The following is an 18914-nucleotide window of genomic DNA, read 5'->3' as shown; positions in this document are numbered from 1 at the left end:
ACTGAGTCTGTGAACTTGCACAAATCTTTATCACTAAATGTTAATTTTCCCATCTTTAAGACAGAAATCATAGTAAGTACATTAAAGACATCCTATGGGGATCAAACAGTATCTTGCACATCATATATGAATATGTGGTTTGTGGATTTATGACTTGGTAGAAATTTCCCATGAGATAAAAGGGAATTACTAAAGCAGTTTTAGCATTCTGTTTAATCAGGACAGAACCTGAATGGGTCAACCTAATTGAAATGTAAACTTTCACCCTATTCCTATAAAGTATCTGAAGTTCAATATAATTAAGTTCTTGAAGTAAGATTCAGTAGCATCAAGGGCTTTTAAGAAACAATTCAAAAGCACTTTGGAATCAGCCATAAAAGAGACGTAGCTATACAACAAAATGTGCTTCCTATGAGGGGTATCAGGGAAAAGGAAACACCCATCTCTGGAGTTAGAATCCTGGTTGCCCTTTGCCAACTCTGTGGCTTCGGATAACTGGTTAGATCTTTCCAATGGCTCAATGCCTTCCTTCATTTACCCTTGAGCTGCTACTTGCTTTCACATAGGATTTGTGGGGGATCAACCAAGATTGCATATATGGAAGTTGCTAGTACAGGTCCTGCCACATAAATGCTTAATAAATCTTGAGCATAGCTGTAACCACTTCAAGTGCAGTGGGATGGGAGAGGGATGCATAGCCCCTGGCAATGACTGACTCATTGTATTAATATGTTCAGAGAAGGCACCCTTTCAATGTGACAGTTGGTGGCGGTGCTGATGGGATTCGTGTCCCTTTCCTTCTTCATGAAATTACTGAAATACATAGATCTTTTATTAAAGAAATACTAAAAGTAACATCTTGTATTTGTGTCAATCAGGGTTTGCCAATTATTGGCCCATGAGGATTGAGTCTGCAAATGTGTTTTATCTTGTTGACACAGTGCTTTATTGCTAACGTTGTGGCCATGGCTGCCGCTGCTAATTGTTTTTACTATTGCTGATGTTGCTGTTGTCATTGCCATTGATTTGTGAACCAATATTTAGCATTTTAAAGATGTTTTATTACAAAATTAAATTTCTGTCTTCCCCTGAAAAACTGAAAGATCTAGCAACACGCAGTCAACGTTTCTGCGGGGTCGTAATAAGCCACTGCTAAGTAGCAGCTGCTCTTGTGGCCAAGGCGGCCACTGCTGCCCTCACACAGAGGCACATGTCATGGTCATTTGTAAATGTGCTTCCACTGGGATTTTCTGATGGTAGGTTATTGTTTCTGGTCCCATATATCCATCGAAAGCAGAAAATAAAAAGATAGATTTGGTGGAACCTAAGGTTTTCTTACAATTTCATTTTTGTAATTTGCCTGGCCCCTGTAGGCGTTTGCGTTTTCTCCAGTTGGTATGGAGCCTTATCCTTTCCGATAGATCCAGTCACTGTGATTTTCCTGTTGAACAGGACAGATGCCTTTTATGTTTTTCAATTAAATGTTTTATTTTGAGTTAGTTGTAGAATCACATGCAGTTTTAAGAAGTAGTACAGAGACATCTCATATAATGTTTATCTAGTTTCCTTAATGGTAGTATCTTGTAATGCTATGGTACAATTTCACAGTCAGGATATTAATATGGACAGTCAGGATACAAATTATTTTCATCACCACATGGATCTCACATTTTATGTTGCTCTTTGATAGCCACACCCGCTTGCCTGTCTCTCCCATCCACTCCCCAACCCCTGGCAGCCACTAATCTGTATTATATTTTCATAATTTTGCAACTTTAAACTTGCCATGTAAATGGAAATATACACCTTTTTCAAATTAGCTTATTTTGCTGAGCACAACTGTGTGGAGATCCATCCAGATTGTTCTGTGTATGAATTGTTCATTCTTATTTATTGAGGAGTAGTTTCCACAGTTTATTCATTTACTAAAGGACATCTGGGTTGTTTCAGTTTTTAGTATTGTGGATAAAGCTTCTCTAAACATTTTGAACAAGTTCTTGCATAAGTAAGTTTTTATTTCTCTAAGAGAAATGCCTAGGAGGACAATTGTTGGGTTGTTTGACAGTTGTATGTTTAATTTTTTTTTTTTTGAGATGGAGTCTCGCTCTGTCCCCCAGGCTAGAGTGCAGTGGCGCGATCACGGCTCACTGCAAGCTCCGCCTCCCAGGTTCACGCCATTCTCCTGCCTCAGCCTCCCGAGTAACTGGGACTACAGGCGCCCGCCACCACCCCCGGCTTACTTTTTCTATTTTTAGTAGAGATGGGGTTTCACCGTGTTAGCCAGGATGGTCTCCATCTCCTGACCTCATGATCTACCTGCCTTGGCCTCCTAAAGTGGTGGGATTACAGGCGTGAGCCACCACGCCCGGCCGTATGTTTAATTTTTAAAGAAGCTAGCTAACGTTTTCCACAGTGGCTGTTCCATTTTACATTTCCACCAGCAATGTGTGAGTGATCCACTTTGCCTGCATAATTGCCAGTATCTGGTGTTGTCAATGTTTTTTATTTTAGTCATTTTGATGAGTGAATTGTAGCATCTCATTGTGGTTTTAATTAGTATTTTGTCTGATGATGTTGAATATCTTTTTTAAACATTTATTTTATTGTATGTATTTAAAGTAGACAACATGATGTTTTGATAAACAAATATACAGTGAAATGATCATTATATGTGAGCAGAGTAGCACATCTACTGTCTTCCAAAGTGGCCTTCTTTTTTATTTTAAATTTTTCTGTGGTAAGTACATCTAAAATCTGTTCTCTTAGCAAATTTCAGTATATAATACAATATTATTAACTGTAATCCTCCGGCTGTACATTAGATCTCTAAACTTATTGATACTATATATCTGCAAGTTTATACTCTTTGACCTACATTTCCCCATTTCTTCTTTCTTTCCCTTCTCCGTTCCTGGTAACTATCATCCTATTCTCTCTTTCTGTGTGTTTGACTTCCATTTTTAAAAAATGTTCTACATGTAAGTGAGATCATGTATTTTTTTTTTCTGTATCTGGCTTATTTCACTTAAGCATAATGTTCTTCAGTTTCATCCATGTTGTTGATCATGGAAGTATCTTTTTTTTTTTAAAGGCTGAATAACATTCCATTGTTTGTGTGCGTGTGTATGTGTGTGTGTGTGTACATTGATATGTATTCCACAGTTTATTCATTGATCCATTGCTGGGCACTTATGTTGTTTCTGTATCTGGGCTATTGTGACTAATGCCGCAATGAAGGTGGAGGTGCAGATCTCTCCATGAGGTGCTGACTTTGACGTCCTGTTGGTATACATGAGCAGAGGGGGTTTCTGGGTCATATGGCAATTTTATTTTTACTTTGTTGAGGAACTTCCATGTTATGTTTCATAATGGCTATACCAATTTACATTCTCATCAGAAAAGAATACAAGGGTTTTCTTTTCTCCACATTCTCATCAACACTGGTTATTTCTTGTCTTTGTCATGATAACTGTCCTAAAATGTATGAGGTGACATGTTGTGGTTTTGATTTGTGTTTCCCTGGTGATTAGTAACATTGAGTACTTTTTCACAAACGTGTTGGTAATTTGAATGTTTTCTTTGGAAAAATGTGTATTCAGGTCCTTTGTCCTTTTAAATTGGATTATGATTATGATTATTATTATTATTACTACTGCTATTGAGTTGCATGATTTTCTTATACATTTTGAATACTAATCCCTTATCAGACATATTGTTTGCAAATATTTGCTTTCGATTGTAAGTGGCCATTTTACCTTGTTCATTTTTCTTTTTTCTCAAGATTGTATTATAGCTGTTTAATATCTTTTGTGGTTCCATACATATTTTAGAACTATTTTCTCTATTTGTATAAAAAATGCCCTTGGAATTTTTTTTTTTTTTTTTTTTTGAGGTAAGGTCTCTGCCTGACAACCAGGCTGGAGTGCAGTGTTGTGATTTCAGCTCACTTCCTCTTCAACGTCCTGTGCTCAAGTGATTTTCCCACCTCAGCCCTTCAAGTAACTGAGACTACAGACTACAGGCATCTGCCACCACACCCAGCTAATTGATTGATTGATTGATTGATTGATTGTAGGGATGGGGTCTCCATATATTGCCTAGCCTGGGCTCAAGCAGTTCTCCAGCCTCGGCCTCCAAAAGTGCTGGGATTGGAGGCATGAGCCACCACACCTGACCTGGCATTTTAATAGAGACTGCATTGATACTCTGTTTTCCTTTTTGTGTATGAACATTTGAGCATCTTTTCATGAGCTTGTTTGCCCTCTGTGTGTCCCCTTTGGTGAAATTTTTCTTGCGTTTGCCCACTTTTTAATTGGTGTGTTTGTTTTTACTACTGAGTTCCAAGAGTTCTTTATATATCCTAGATAATAGTCCTTTGTCAGATAGTCAATTCTCAATATTTACAGTAGTATGTTCTGTAAAGTCACCGTGAACACTGAATTAGCAAATGCTGAACCACTGTTCCTGGGGGAAATAGAGGGTTAGGTTCCTGTGAGCCTCTGGTCACATTTCTGCCAAACTGATCAATACATAATCTTGTTTTATGTGTTTCTGTCTAAAGATACCGCACACTTAATATGTACTGTTGATTCATTACCATTGATCTCAGTCAGCAGCACTGTAACTCATAGCTGAGTGAAGCTCATCTAACACACATCCTTTCTCCATGGGGCACATCACAGCATTCCTGCCCTTAGGAACACTAGACAGCCCTTGAGTACTATGCCTGGGGTCCATCTCAAACAGTGAAACACCAACAAAAAGCAAAGAGTACAAAAACATGTGGGACTAAATAAATTGCAAAAGGGATACTTGTTTTTAGTATTGCTTAACCTCAGTTGGGCACCTGAGTGTCAGAAGATTCAAACTTTTTACCACTGTGTTCATGTCTGTGAATGACCACAAAGGTGCTGTGAGTGTTGCATTTGGGGCTAAGACAAATTTTTTTAAGTAAACAAATTCCCAAATACAGAATACACAGATACTGAGGTCCACTGCATGTGATTTGCAACTACTTTTTCCCACAATGAAGCTTGTATCTTAACAGTGTCTTTCATAGCACAAAAGTGTTTAGTTTTAATGAACTAAAATTTATCTGCGGGGTGCAGTGCCTCACACCTGTAATCCCAGCACTTTGGGGAGCCGAAGTGGGAGGATCACTTGAGACCAGGAGTTTGATGCCAGCCTGGGCGACATAGCAAGACCTCATCTCTCAAAATAAACAAACAAGCAAACAAACAAACAAACAAAATTTATTATGTTTTTCTTTTATGGTTCATGTTCTCTGTACCAAGTATAAAAACTCTTTGCTTAATTCTGTGTTTAGAATATGTTTTAGGCCAGGCATGGTGGCTCACGCCTGTAATCCCAGCACTTTGGGAGGCCAAGGCAGGTGGATTGCCTGAGGTCAGGAGTTCGAGACCAGCCTGGCCTACATGGTGAAATGCAGTCGCTACTAATAATAAAAAAATTAGCTGGGAATGGCGGTGGGTACCTGTGATCCCAGCTACTTGGGAGGCTGAGGCAGGAGAATCACTTGAACCCAGGAGACGGAAGTTGCAGTGAGCCGAGATCGCACCACTGCACTCCAGCCTGGGTGACAGAGTGAGACTCTGTCTCAAAGAAATAAAAAATGAATAATTTAAAAACTTTTCTCTGTTTCCTAATAGTTTTATAGTTTCATATTTTTCGTTTAAGTCCACAATCTAGTTTGAGTTATTAATAGTTTCTTTATAAGATATGAAATTAAAGTTGAGGTTTGTTTGTTTGGTAGTGGCTATTTTGTCTATGGGTAGCCAATTGCTTCAGGACAACTTATTTTAAAAGGCGATCTCTGCTCCATTGAATTGCTTTTGCACCTTTGTGAAAATCACATGGGCATATGTATGCCCTCATTACTGCGGGGTGGTGGGTGGAGGTCCAGGCTCCCCACATGGTCTCCACTTCAACTGAACAGGTGGGGTTCTCTTTGCCATCTGTTAGGGATGGAAGCCTGGCTCCCTGCTGAAGTCCTTCTTTTGGCAGGTTGGGTGGGGATGCAGTGTTTTCATGCAGTCTGGGGATGGCGGGTGTCTAGACTTCCCACTTTGCCTTTGCTGGTGTGGGTGGAGGTGGGCCCACAGTGTTTTCTGTTTCTTGACTGGAGTAGACAGCTGTTGCCTAAAAGTTTTCTGTCTTGCTAGGCTGTTCTCTTCCTGATCCTTCGGCTGGAGGGAGAGGGCTTTTTTTTGTATAATTTTCTTGTTGGTGGCTATTAGCTTTTCTGGCTTCTTGGCTTCTCCAGTATCCAGTCTGGGATATATGAGGCAACAGGAAATGCAGAAGCCTCACCAGCATGTCTCTCCTTGGGTCCTGAGGTTCCTAACCTGTCTGCTTTCCTCTCTACCTTGAAGAATCTTCATTTGCTTGTTTTCTGTATACAGTTAGAGTTTTTGTTGTGCTTAGTGAGAAAAATAGGGTAAAGTATGTCTGTCACCTCATCTTTCTGGAAACAGAAGTCATAGCACGTACTTTTAAAAAATACTCATTTTGGCCGGGCATGGTGGCTTATGTCTGTAATCCCAGCACTTTGGGAGGCTGAGGCAGGTGGATCATGAGGTCAGGAGTTCAAGACCAGACTGACCAACATGGTGAAACCCCTTCTCTACTAAAAATACAAAAATTAGCCAGGCGTGGTGGTGCGTGCCTCTAGTCCCAGCTACGTGGGAGGCTGAGGCAGAAGAATTGCTTGAACCCAGGAGGCAGATGTTGTAGTTAGCTGAGATCATACCACTATATGCCTGCCTGGGCGACACAGCAAGATGCCATCTCAATATATATATATATATATTCATTTTACAGATACAGGAACAAGTTCAGAGAAGTTATGTGATGTACTTAAAGTCACACAGCTGGAAATGTGTCACTCATGCTGCAGCTATGAATCCAGCGCCAGTGCCCTTTTCTCTTCATTTTTGTTCATCATTTATACGTTAAAAACAAGCATGAGACTGCCAACAGAAACATTCCATGAGTGTATGTGCAGTGCAAGGATATCAATAGCAGGGTGCTCGCCCAGCTATGAGCTCGATGAGCCACAGGAGACTGATGTGTTCATGGTCCATTTTCCTTATATTTCACTTTGGTTTATTCACATTCCATTTCACAATGGGTTTCAAATCAGTAAAAGAAGAGAACAATGATGATGCCAGAAATGTCCTCAAATGCTTACAAGCAAAAAGTCATTAATTGCAAAGCACAGAACTTCAAAAGATACTTCTGTACTTGGGGCAAAAGAGGGCACATTAGAGAGTTAACTGACATCAGGAGAACCTACACATTGTCCTGAAATGGTGGAATTTGAAAATGGGAGTGCTATGTTAAAATTAAGGAAGGTGAAATACACAGGGAAAAGTGCATTTGGCAACACTTCCAAGAATAACTCAGTGGCTGTGTTACTAAAGGAAGTGGTTTTTGTGTTGCAATATGATAGAAACTCAATTTATAGATGGATTCTCCACTGTGCGTAAATAACCTACTTTCCTATAACAATAACCTTTCTTGACTAAATAAAACCCACACCTCTTAATGAAACTGTGTCACATGACCCATCTCTTTCTTTTCTCTATTCCCATCACCTCCAACCTTGTTCAGTCTTGCGTGATCTCAAGTGAACTCAACTTCCAATCTCCAACACTGCCCCGTCGCTTCCCTCTCCAACTCTGCTGATAAAATGCATTTCTCATTGATGCCAGATGATCGTGCATGCTGCCAAGAAATTCCCTGATTTCCTATGGCTTTCAGGATTAATTCTAGGTATTTTTAGAAGTCAACGTTAAGAAGGCTGATCTTCAGCACCCTGTCCTCTTCTCTTTTCTTAGGTATTACCAGATCCGAGTGACCTTGAAGGTGTCTTCAAGGATCCCCCACAGACTGAGTGCCTCCATCGCTGGGCAGACAGGTGAGCAGAAGAATGGCAATGGGGCACTTGCCCCCAATGGCGAACCTCCCTTTGTCACTGCTCGCCAGGGCACAGCAGAGTGCAAGGCATGTAGACATACTCAGTCAATCTGTGGTGAATGTTGGATGGCGAATTTTGGAAATGGAAACCAACAGTTGGAGGTGGCCATATGTGTACATCGTGGCCAGGGGAACCTGGCTTAAGAAAAATACACTTTCCCAGGAACAGCCAGTATTTGGAGATAAACTGGCTGTGGAGGGTTGGTTAAAGTCAAGTCAGGGAGGACGCTGGTAGGAAATGACATCCAGCAAGTGGGTAGAGAAGCCTGTTAAAGGGAACCTGGGAATCAACTAGGTACAGAGGACTGAGTGAGTAGGCGGTGTCGGTGGCACTTTTCATACACCGTGAGGGGTCCAAGAGCAGTGCTCCCAGCTTGAGGAGAAGGATTGCCAAGGACAACTCAGATCCTGATCTTGAGAAGGCTGTAGTACAAAGTGGGTAACCAGGGCTCTGAGCAGGTAGTCTATCACAGAGTGTTGAGTCAGAAAAAGAGAACTTACCATGCCAGAAATAAAGACAGACATAATATTAACTAGTAGAGCTATTAGGAGTTTGCATTAGTAAATTTGGGAGGACTGTGTAGACTAGCTAGACCTTAAGAAGAAGGAGAGGCTGAGTGCAGTGGCTCATGCCTGTAATCCCAGCACTTTGGGAGGCCGAGGTGGGCAGATCATCTGAGGTCAGGAGTTTGAGACCAGCCTGGTCAACAAGGAGAAACCCTGCCCATACTAAAAATACAAAAAAATTAGCCAGGCATGGTGGCAGGTGCCTGCAATCTCAGTACCCAGGAGGCTGAGGCAGGAGAATCACTTAAACCTGGGAGGCGGAGGTGGCAGTGAGCCAAGATTGTGCCACTGCACTGCACTCCACTCCAGCCTGGGTGACAGAGTGGAGCTCCAAAACAAACAAACAAACAAACAAACAAAACAAACAAACAAACAAAAAAGTAGAAAGACTTAAAGGGTAGGGTAGAGGGTAGGGAGCATTAAAGTAAACAGACAGAACTGTGCAAAATCTGTTTAATTATAAAGTACGAGTAGCCAAGAATGTTGTAGAAATCCAGTTCAGTAGAGCTAAGAGTACTGGTCGTAGCTACACTTGAAATAATTCACTTGGAATTTGCAACGTGTTATGGTGAGAGGAATCACATGCAATTGAATACCCACAAGTCAGGAAAGTAGATGTGGTGGTCTGCTTAAATTTACCATGGAAGACATCTGGAGGGGGACCTGGTTCCCCAGGCCACATGATAGAACATGAGAAGAAGCCTGTGGTTTCAGAGCAATAGGATAACTCACGTCTGTGATCTACAAAAGGAAAGACACTGATGGCCACCGGCTTCTCCCTTGCCTCTGAGCAGAGTGAAGCATTAAATAACAGTCAAGTTGCCATATTTCCAAGGTGTTCCTCCTCTTTCCCTCCACCCCTCTCTCCTGGGAAGGAATCAGGCATCTGATAAATAGGCCATCCATTCTTCTAGGTCCAGTGTAGATCCAGAGTGATTTAAGAATCCAGTAGTTCCCTCCTTTCCTATCATCCTGTGCTTCACCCCTTCCCCACCCTACCTTCCAACAGAAGAAGGTCCCTGATGTCCACAGAGAGAGCAGGGGATTTGGACCCTGCCCTGCGTGAACCAGTGTCCATATGTGTACATTGGATAATAACATGAGCAGCTTGAACTTTAGTTTCCTGAAATATGAGGATAAAAATGCATTCTTCATAGATATTTGTCTTAGAAATTATAAATAAAAAGGACACTTTCTATTTCACAGAGGTTCTAAATATACATATGTCAGAACAAGAACCAGCACAAGGTAAGTAGCCAGTTAGTCCTACCTGTGGTCATATCATCAGGGGTTTGAGGAACCTGCTCTCAGGGTCAAGGTAAAAGCCTCGGAGAGAGACCTAGAAATGAAGCAGAAATAACACCACAGCCGGCCTGATGAAAGCCATCCCCAGGCTCCCATCAAGGACTCTGCTTCTTCCTTGTGACTGTGGACAACAGGAGCTTGGGTCCTGTCACCGGATGAGCCATCTTTTGGAGGTGGCAGGCCCCAGCTGTGAGGACCAGAGGGCTGCAGGATGCTCAGTGGTTGGCAGAGCCCAGCGAGTAATGGGGGAAGAGAAGGGCTTGAGATAGTGCTGCACAGAGACAAAGAAAATTAAAAAAAACTATTTTCTTTTCTAGTATAGTTTAACAGAAGAATAATTATGATGAAGTTGGTATGCCTTGAGCTTTACAGTAGCACACTGTTTAGAACAGAATACTAACACAGTGGCCAGCAATAATTTACAGTGAGATTGTGCCCCAGGTGAGGGATGTGCAGAATTTGTATTTCTTCTTCAAGGTGAATTTTCCAATTATACTATTTTTGGTTAGAGACCGCTGCATTATGAAGCACTCCAAAACTTGTGACTTTTAACAATGGCTTATTCTTTTATAATGTTTTGAGTTAGCCGGCCTAGGCTGGGGACATTTATGCACTACCTTCAGCTGAGATCTCAGCTGAGGATGGAGCAGCCAAGATGGCTTTCACTCATCTGTGTCTGACCCCTTGGTTGGAGTGGCTGCACCAGATAAGGGACAGCTGGGCTTCTGTCTCCAGTTGGGTGGTCAGACTTCTTACATGATAGCTGAGTTCCTCAGAGAGAAAATGAAGAAGATTCCAGGCCACTTAAGGGCTAGATGGAGACTGGCCCAGGGTTGCTTCCTCCACAGTTCATTGTTCAGGGCAGGTGACAAGGCCAGCCCCAGGGGAACGGAAATAGACTCTCGCCATTCATTGGAAGCACCGTCTGCATGTACAGTGATGGGAGGAAACTCTGGCAGTCCTATTTCTGGCCAACTATCCAAACATATTTTCCATTATCTGTATGCATTTCTGAGGGGAAAAAAGAAAAATATATCTTTAGGCAAAAAAATATAACATATTGGAAGAGAACCAGGAGGAGTGAAAACATTTGGACTTTAATGATGTGTTTGATACTCAGTACTTGAATGATCTTGTTGGAATAAATGATTTCATTTGGCTGTTTTGTTCCATGTATCTTTTTTTTTTTTTTACCACAATGGGGATAGTCATACCTTTTGCCTAGGATTTCAGAGAGGATTTGAGAGCATGATGGCAAAGCCCCTAGCATAGTGCTTGATACAAAATGGGAAAAATAAAATGCAGCTATTATTATTAATATTTACAGTTAATAAAAAGTCTTACCATTCAAGGGAAGTCAAGCATTCAAGGGAAGCTTGCAGATGGAGCCAACAGAAGTGTTCCTAAGGCAAAGGTGACAGAAGGGATGTTTAAACAGGGTGATTTGATGTAAGTGAGACAGAGGGCCCTCATAGCATGGGTGAAGGGGTGCTATATTAGTCCGTTTTCATGCTGCTGATAAAGACATACCCAAGACTGGGCAATTTACATAATAAAAGGTTTAATTGGACTTATAGTTCCGCACGGGTGGGGAAACCTCACAATCACCAGGGAAGGCAAGAAGGAACAAGTCACGTCTTACATGGCTGGCAGCAGGCAAGTAGAGACAGAGTTTGTATAGGAGAACTCCTCTTTTTAAAACTGTCAGATCTCATGAGACCTATTCACTATCACAGTAACAGCATGGGAAATACTTGCCTCCATGATTCAGTTACCTCCCACTGGGTCCCTCCCACAACATGTGGAATTCAAGATGAGATTTGGGTGGGGACATAGCAAAACCATGTCAGATGTCAAGGTTAAACAGGAGGGATGTTGCTGAACATTCAGTGTGAAGGTAAGATGGGACGATGGACATCGATGGACGATAAGAGAGTGGGATACAGGAATGGCTGGGACAACCAGCTCAGGACCAAGACTGTGACCAGCAGCATTTGCTAATCTCTGTGTCCACAATGGCCTTAAAGAATGATACAGCCTGTGGCCAGGTGAGGTGGCTCACACCTGTAATCCCAGCACTTTGGGAGGCCGAGGCAGGCAGATCACCTGAGGTCAGGAGTTCAGGACGAGCCTGGCCAACATGGCAAAACCCCATCTCTACTAAAAATAGAAAAACATAGCCAGGCATGGTGGTGCACACCTGTAGTCCTGGCTACTTGGGGGACTGAGACAGGAGAATTGCTTGAACCCGGGAGGCAGAGGTTGCAGTGAGCAGAGATCGCGCCACTGCTCTCCAGCCTGGGTGACAGAGTGAGACTCTGTCTCAAAAAAAAAAAAAAAAAAAGAATGATACACTGTGACAGGCTTTTTGTATTATTGCTGCATTCCTGTGGACCCTTAGAGAGACGAGGTCTAAACATTCAAGGGAAAGCCAGGTTGTACAGTCTCATCTGGTAGTTTCTTTTTCTTTCTTTTTTTTTTTTTTTTCCGAGACGGAGTCTTGCTCAGTCTCCCAGACTGGAGTGTAGTGGTGCAATCTCGGCTCACCGCAACCTCCACCTTTTGGGTTCAAATGATTCTCCTGCCTCAGCCTCCCGAGTGGATGGGATTACTGGTGTGTGCCACCATGCCTGGTTAATTTTCATATTTTTAGTAGAGATGGAGTTTTACCATGTTGGCCAGGCTGGTCTTGCCCTCCTGACCTCAAGTGATCCGCCCGCCTCAGCCTCCCAAAGTGCTGGTATTACAGGCGTGAGCCACCATGCCTGGCCTCATCTAATAGTTTCTAAGAGGAGGCCTGCCAATAGGATGTGGCTTGCCAACAGCTAGTTATGCAGATAGAAGAGAACATAAATTTTTCTTAGTAAAAGTGTGATGGGGATTTTCAGAAACTTCATTGTGTGTCTCAGTACTCAAATTGAATGCTACTTTCACTATTCTTTGTAGTAATCATAAGACATAACATATACACACACAAACATACATGTGTATGTATACATATACATGCATGTGTGTATATAATTTCAAGTGGTCTTCCTATACATATAAATGTCTATACATATAACTATATACATGTATATATATGTGTGTATGTATAATTGATTTGGTCTGTCTTATTTCTAACATACTCACTTATTATACTTGTCAGTCAAGCATATGACATTTGGATCAAAACTGATATTTATCTGAGTTCAACAAATTTTTCAGATGCCTCCTACAAGCCAGAAATTGTACTATGCCCTGAGAAATACAAAGATGAATGCTAATTAATTGAATGTGAGAGTTCAGGTATTCCAGGAAGATAAAACAGGTGTAAGACAATTTAAAATGTAATTATGCTTTCTTCAAAGGCTTGCTTATGTTTTGCGGGTCTCAGATTTGTTTTTTTCTTTTGAGTTCAGGGTTACAAAGTAATTGGTATGTCCATGTCTGTGTGAACAGATGTTAAATATACTTAGCCTTGGCTCTTTTCTTCCACCAAAATGTTGCTGCTTAATAGATTCTACAGCCTCTTCCTACCTAGAGATGTTCTTTCTTTCCCTTAGGGGGCTGATCAGTTGAATCATGCTTGGGAGCGGGGTCTGTTCAAGTCGAGTGAGGCTGCGGTAAATGATCAGGCACAAAACAGGCATCTACTAGTCATTGCTCATCAAAGCAAGAGAAAAGATAGCACAGTAAATTGCAGAAACATATAAAAATTGCCATGATTAGTTTTCGTAATGTTTTGAGAGGTAATTTCCATTTCCATTAAGTAGAAGCATTTAAGAGTTTTACCATGTAGAGGGCGGGGGACAGACATTTATTCTTCAAATGAATCAATCTAATTTCTTTTCAGGGTCCATTAAAGCACCTAAATATCAAATATGTCTGTTTTCATGGAGAATTCTAAGCAGGTAAAACACTGCAGCCCCCAGGCTCTAAGTACCAGCCTGGGGCCACAGAAGAGCCTACCCAGGGCCGGCAGGGTGGCCGGCAGGGTGGGTGGCAGAGTGGCCTTCCTGATTAAGCGAAGCACTTAAAAGGGGCTCTTCCATCTTTTTGGCTTCCAGGCAGGTCACAGCAGTCAACTCAGAAACGCCAAGCCCAGGGGCCATTTCCTTCCACTCCGAGCAGGCCAGGAATCTGCTCTGTCAGGGACGTGGGTGACCACCCCACTTCCTTTGGGCCAAGCCAGCATTGTCGCTGTATCCTTTGTCCTTGAGATTGTGCCATGATACCTGCTGGCCAACTAGGGCCCTCCTTCAGGAGCTGCCATCAGTCTCCGTGCAGTCTTGTGCCTTGACTCATCTCAGCTCCTGTTTTTGCGGCTCCTTCAACTTTGAATGCCTACCCCTTCCTTTTTCTTTCTTTCCCACCTCTCCTCCCAATGGACTTATAGAAAGAATGCATGCAGCCTTCAACGACCAGGTGGTCTAAGGGCAGTCTCCTGCCCCTGTCAGAATTAATAGTTACTCAACTGAACGTCCTTCACACAAGCTGTAGGCATGCAGCACATAGCCCCTTCCACACCCCACCTGCATTTCTGTGCTTCTTCTACCCTATTTTAATGTGTTTCCAGTCCCCAGAACCTGGGGCTTCCCTGTGGAGGACCACTACCAGACAATAGGAAGCATTTTGTCCAATAATTAAACTTTCCTGGAAGTTTGAATCCCATCATCCCCCATCCTCACCCCAACCCTTGCTGTGAACAAATGGCTACTAACACAGGGTCATGGAAACCCAGCTCCCTTGTCTCAGGATGGGAGGTAAGGCTCACTCCCAAGTTGCCTGACAATCAGGCTGAAGTGCCCTTCTCAGGACCTCTGAAATGTACCCAGGCCTGTGTTCCTCTCTTTCCCTATCCTGGTTCTCCATTCCCCATCTGGGTCTCACTGACAGCACACCCATCATAAGTTATTTAACAATACATCGTTGTCTGCTGCCTTAGCATCTGTGTCCAGAAGCTGCTAGAAATAGTATAGCAATTAGGAAGTAGGGTTTGAAGTTGGCCAAACCTGAGTCCACCCAGGTTCTTGTAGCCCTGAACCAGTAGCTCCTGTGCCACTCTTCAGCTCTCTATAAATGGGAATAGCAATGATAGGAATGATCCTGTAGAAATGTTTGAAGGATCAGTGCAGGTAACATATGTGGGTACTCGATAGATTTCCTGTCCTGTTGGGAGCCCACATACGCATGGATTTTCATGCACAGGTGCACGCACCAGGACACCACAGCCTTGCACCACCCCCTGCCACATCTGGCAGGAATAATCTCTTAGAAATCACATTTGTTGTGATTTCTTTTCTTTTTAAATTGGGATTAGCGTAGTGGCTACTTCTTTATTTTTTTATTTTACTTTAAGTTCTGGGATACATGTGCAGAAGGTGCAGGTTTGTTACATAGGCATGCATGGGCCATGGTGGTTTGCCGCACCTACCAACCCATCTCCAGGTTTTAAGCACCGCATACATTAGGTATTTATCCTAATGCTCTCCCTCCCTTTGCACCCTGCCCCCTGACAGGCCCCGGTGTGTGATGTTCCCCTCCCTGTGTCCATGTGTTCTCATTGTTCAACTCCCACTTATGAGTGAGAGCATGCAGTGTTTGGTTTTCTGTTCCTGTGTTAGTTGCCTGAGAATGATGGCTTCCAGCTTCATCCATGATCCTGCAAAGGACATGAACTCATTCTTTTTTATGGCTGCATAATATTCCATGGTGTATATGTGCCTCATTTTCTTTATCCAGTCTATCATTGATGGGCATTTGGGTTGGTTCCAAGTCTTTGGTATTGTAAATAGTGCTGCAATAAACACACATGTGCATGTGTCTTTATAGTAGAATGATTTATAATCCTTTGGATATACACCCAGTAATGGGATTGCTAGGGCAAATGGTATTTCTGGTTCTAGATCCTTGAGGAATTGCCACACTGTCTTCCACAATGGTTGAACTAATTTACACTCCTACCAACAGTGTAAAAGCGTTCCTGTTTGTCCACAACCTCTCCAGCATCTGTTGTTTCCTGACTTTTTAATAATCGCCATTCTAACTGGCACGTGTTGTGATTTCTGTTAAGATACTTACCCAGCATAAAATTCTACTTTTGAAAGTTTGCTGTGTATGAGGCACTGTTGACAGCGAGCTTGGTGGCTGGCGCTACTTTCATGGGGCCCAAAGACCAGGGTGTGGACAGAGAGATTGTGTGGCAATTACAACATGAGCAATGTGGGCTTGGGAGGGGAGGCCCCAGGGACTCAGGGCTCAGGAGGGCCTCCTTGGCAAGGTGCCCTCTTTTGTGAGGCACAACTGACTTCTGGTGTCCTGATTTCTGGTGCAGGTCATCAAGGCAAATCTTCATCTGCTCAGAAATGAGGAGGGTCCCCCCAGCAGATCTTTATACTTTGGCTCACTTGGAGTCAACAGCCCTGCCCTGCATTCGTTCCCTAGGGGGTAAGGCTCCAGGGTCCCCTGGTTAGCTTGACTACCTTCTTCTTGCTCAGGCAGTGGCGTTAACAGCTGCTGCATGGGAAACTTCACCCAGTACAATGAGTTTTAAGCAAACAAATCTAGGGATGAGGGACAAGTGGAGGGCCCCTGAAGCATGCATCCAGAGATGTAGCACAAGGCTTCAGAGGGGCTCGCCTTGTGGGTGGAAGAGAACAACCTCTGTCTCTAGAGTACCACTTACACAGATTCTAGAATCAGAAGCCTGGGCCCGCATTCACACTGGATGACCTCGGACTCCTCACTCCCCTCCCTGGAATTCATTTTTCTTCTCTGTAAAATGGGAATAATAATAATAATAATAACACTTCCTTCATGTGGTTTTTGTGAGAATTAAAAATGTCACACTGAAAAGGGAGTCCGACATGATGAACTCTCATCAACACTGGCTATTTTAGTTTTATAACAGAAGGTGGGGAAGTTGCATGGACTGGAATGTTAGTCCTGATGGAGTTTTACTTGTTCAAAGCTTCTTGAGGGCCTCCTGTGTGCCAGGCACTGGTCCAGAGCTCTCTCTGAACCCTGAGATGCCCAACTGCGATGTTGTCTTCCACGGCACGGAACTGTTCTTGTACCGAAGGTTTCAAGCAGGGGTTCAGCATGGTATGAGGCCATGCACAATGAAAAGGGCGTTATAAAATTGTGTGCATCTATTTGGAGTCATCCAGGTCTTTTTAACATGAGAAAGCTTTTTTGTTCCTTTGATACTTAGAGATATAAGTTAATCTTTCGTGAGGAAGGTGATGCTAAGATGCACACTCCAAGTTGCTGGCACCATGTTGCTTTCTTCAATGCTGGCTGGCTGGTGCCTAGCAGAGGGCCTGGGGCAGAGTAGGCATCTCATGTGTATTTGTTGAATGCGTGGATGAAAAGCCACATCTGAAGACAGAGCTCGGAGCAAAGAACAAAAGGAAGTGGAAAGCTGAATTTCATGCAGTTGGAAAAAAAAAGAAAATTGAGCTCTTGAAGGCTAGGCAAAATAGGCTGTTTAGGTAGAAAGAATATCAGTGGAACACCATGCTGTTTGGAGTTCTCATAGTCATTAAAGCGTTACTTAAAGAAAAAAATCCTGATTATTTGGAGAAAACAAAATAACCAAAAGAGGCAAGACAACCGCTTTCTGTTTTGGTCAGGAGGTTTCTGATAGACTGAGAATGAAGTATGATGCCTGGCATTTGAGTTATCCTCATGGAAAATATTTAGGATCAGTGTGGGGAGAACTGTTCTGTACCCCCTCAAACCACAGCATGTGGGTCCACATCGCATAGCGCAGAGTTCCTCAATGTGTGCCCAAGGTCCTGACTCACAGAATCCCATGGGCATTTGCTAAGGTCAGTTTCTTGATCCTGACTCCCAGATCTCCTAAGTCAAAATTTAAAAGTAAAATAAGGCCGGGCGCAGTGGCTTATGCCTTAATCCCAGCACTTTGGGAGGCCGAGGTGGGCAGATCACAAAGTCAAGAGATCGAGACCATCCTGGACAACATGGTGAAACCCCGCCCCTACTAAAAATACAAAAAATTAGCTGGGAGTGTTGGTGCATGCCTATAGTCCCAGCTACTCCGGAGACTGAGGCAGGAGAATCGCTTGAACCTGGGAGGTGGAGGTTATAGTGAGCTGAGATAGTGCCACTGCACTCTAGCCTGGCAACAGAGCGAGACTCAGTCTCTAAAAAAAAAAAAAAAAAAAAAAAAAAAGTGGATAAAATGGCACGGGGAGAAAATATTGAAGAGGAAATTCACATGGGGCTGCACAAGATAAATTCTTTGTTCTCCTAGAACCTTGGAATTCTAAAATTGTAGCTAATAGGTTGATACTAATGATGGATAGTTACATGATTTAGTCTTTTCTTCTTGGTGGCTTAACAGTTATAAGAAGAAATTCTGTAGTCTTAATGCTTTAAATGTGAAAGCCACATCTTTGAGGACCTTTGCAGCAGAGGACTTTGATTCTTGACCTGCTCACAGATGCATTTTCATCGGGTGCTGGTGGAAAGCACTGTAATCGTGAAAAGAAATAGATTTTATTTCTGAGCTAGGGAGGCTGTTAAGCAAATGGAATAGTGGTTGCCATAAACGGCAGGAGGGCAGTCTCCAGGCTCTGCTGAATGTATACCTTGGCTAGGCCACAGGCTCGTTTTTAACCATGAGTATTAACTTGTGGATTTTTTTTTTTTTTAATTATTCCCAAGGAACACACAGTGGGAGGGACACGGGTGTAAGGACTTCTGAAATGTGAAATGAGAAAGGGGAGTGTTCTCAGGGTAACAGTCCTGCTCACAGAGATTCCATACACCCCACACTGGATCCCTTAGAGCCATTTAAAAAATAGTGCCTGTAATCCCAGCTACTCGGGAGGCTGAAGCACAAGAATCACTTGAACCCGGGATGTGGAGGCTGCAGTGAGCCGAGATCTTGCCACCGCACTCCAGCCTGGGCGATAGAGCGAGATTCCATCTCAAATAAATAAATAAATAAATACCACTCTCACTTTTGGTGATCCCACTTCCTAGCAAATATATTAAAATATACCAATTTTAATTATATTAAAATTTCCCACAAA

General features: G+C 42.8%; 1 protein-coding gene across 5 annotated transcripts in view; it reads left to right on the top strand.

Annotated features, from left to right (window-relative positions):
* The window catches only part of FAM135B (family with sequence similarity 135 member B), a 367515-nt gene that overhangs the window by 178388 nt on the left and 170213 nt on the right, over positions 1 to 18914 (top strand). For all 5 annotated transcript variants that reach the window (XM_016959901.4, XM_063817398.1, XM_063817401.1 and 2 more), the window contains one exon: positions 7860 to 7939. In XM_016959901.4, the coding sequence (XP_016815390.1) occupies positions 7860 to 7939 (80 nt within the window). The remainder of the gene's footprint in view (positions 1 to 7859; positions 7940 to 18914) is intronic.

The sequence above is a fragment of the Pan troglodytes genome, chromosome 7 (assembly GCF_028858775.2).
Source record: "Pan troglodytes isolate AG18354 chromosome 7, NHGRI_mPanTro3-v2.0_pri, whole genome shotgun sequence".
Lineage (NCBI taxonomy): Eukaryota > Metazoa > Chordata > Mammalia > Primates > Hominidae > Pan > Pan troglodytes.
Note: the sequence above shows the minus strand (reverse complement) of the source record. Positions and strands in the feature narration are given on the sequence as shown.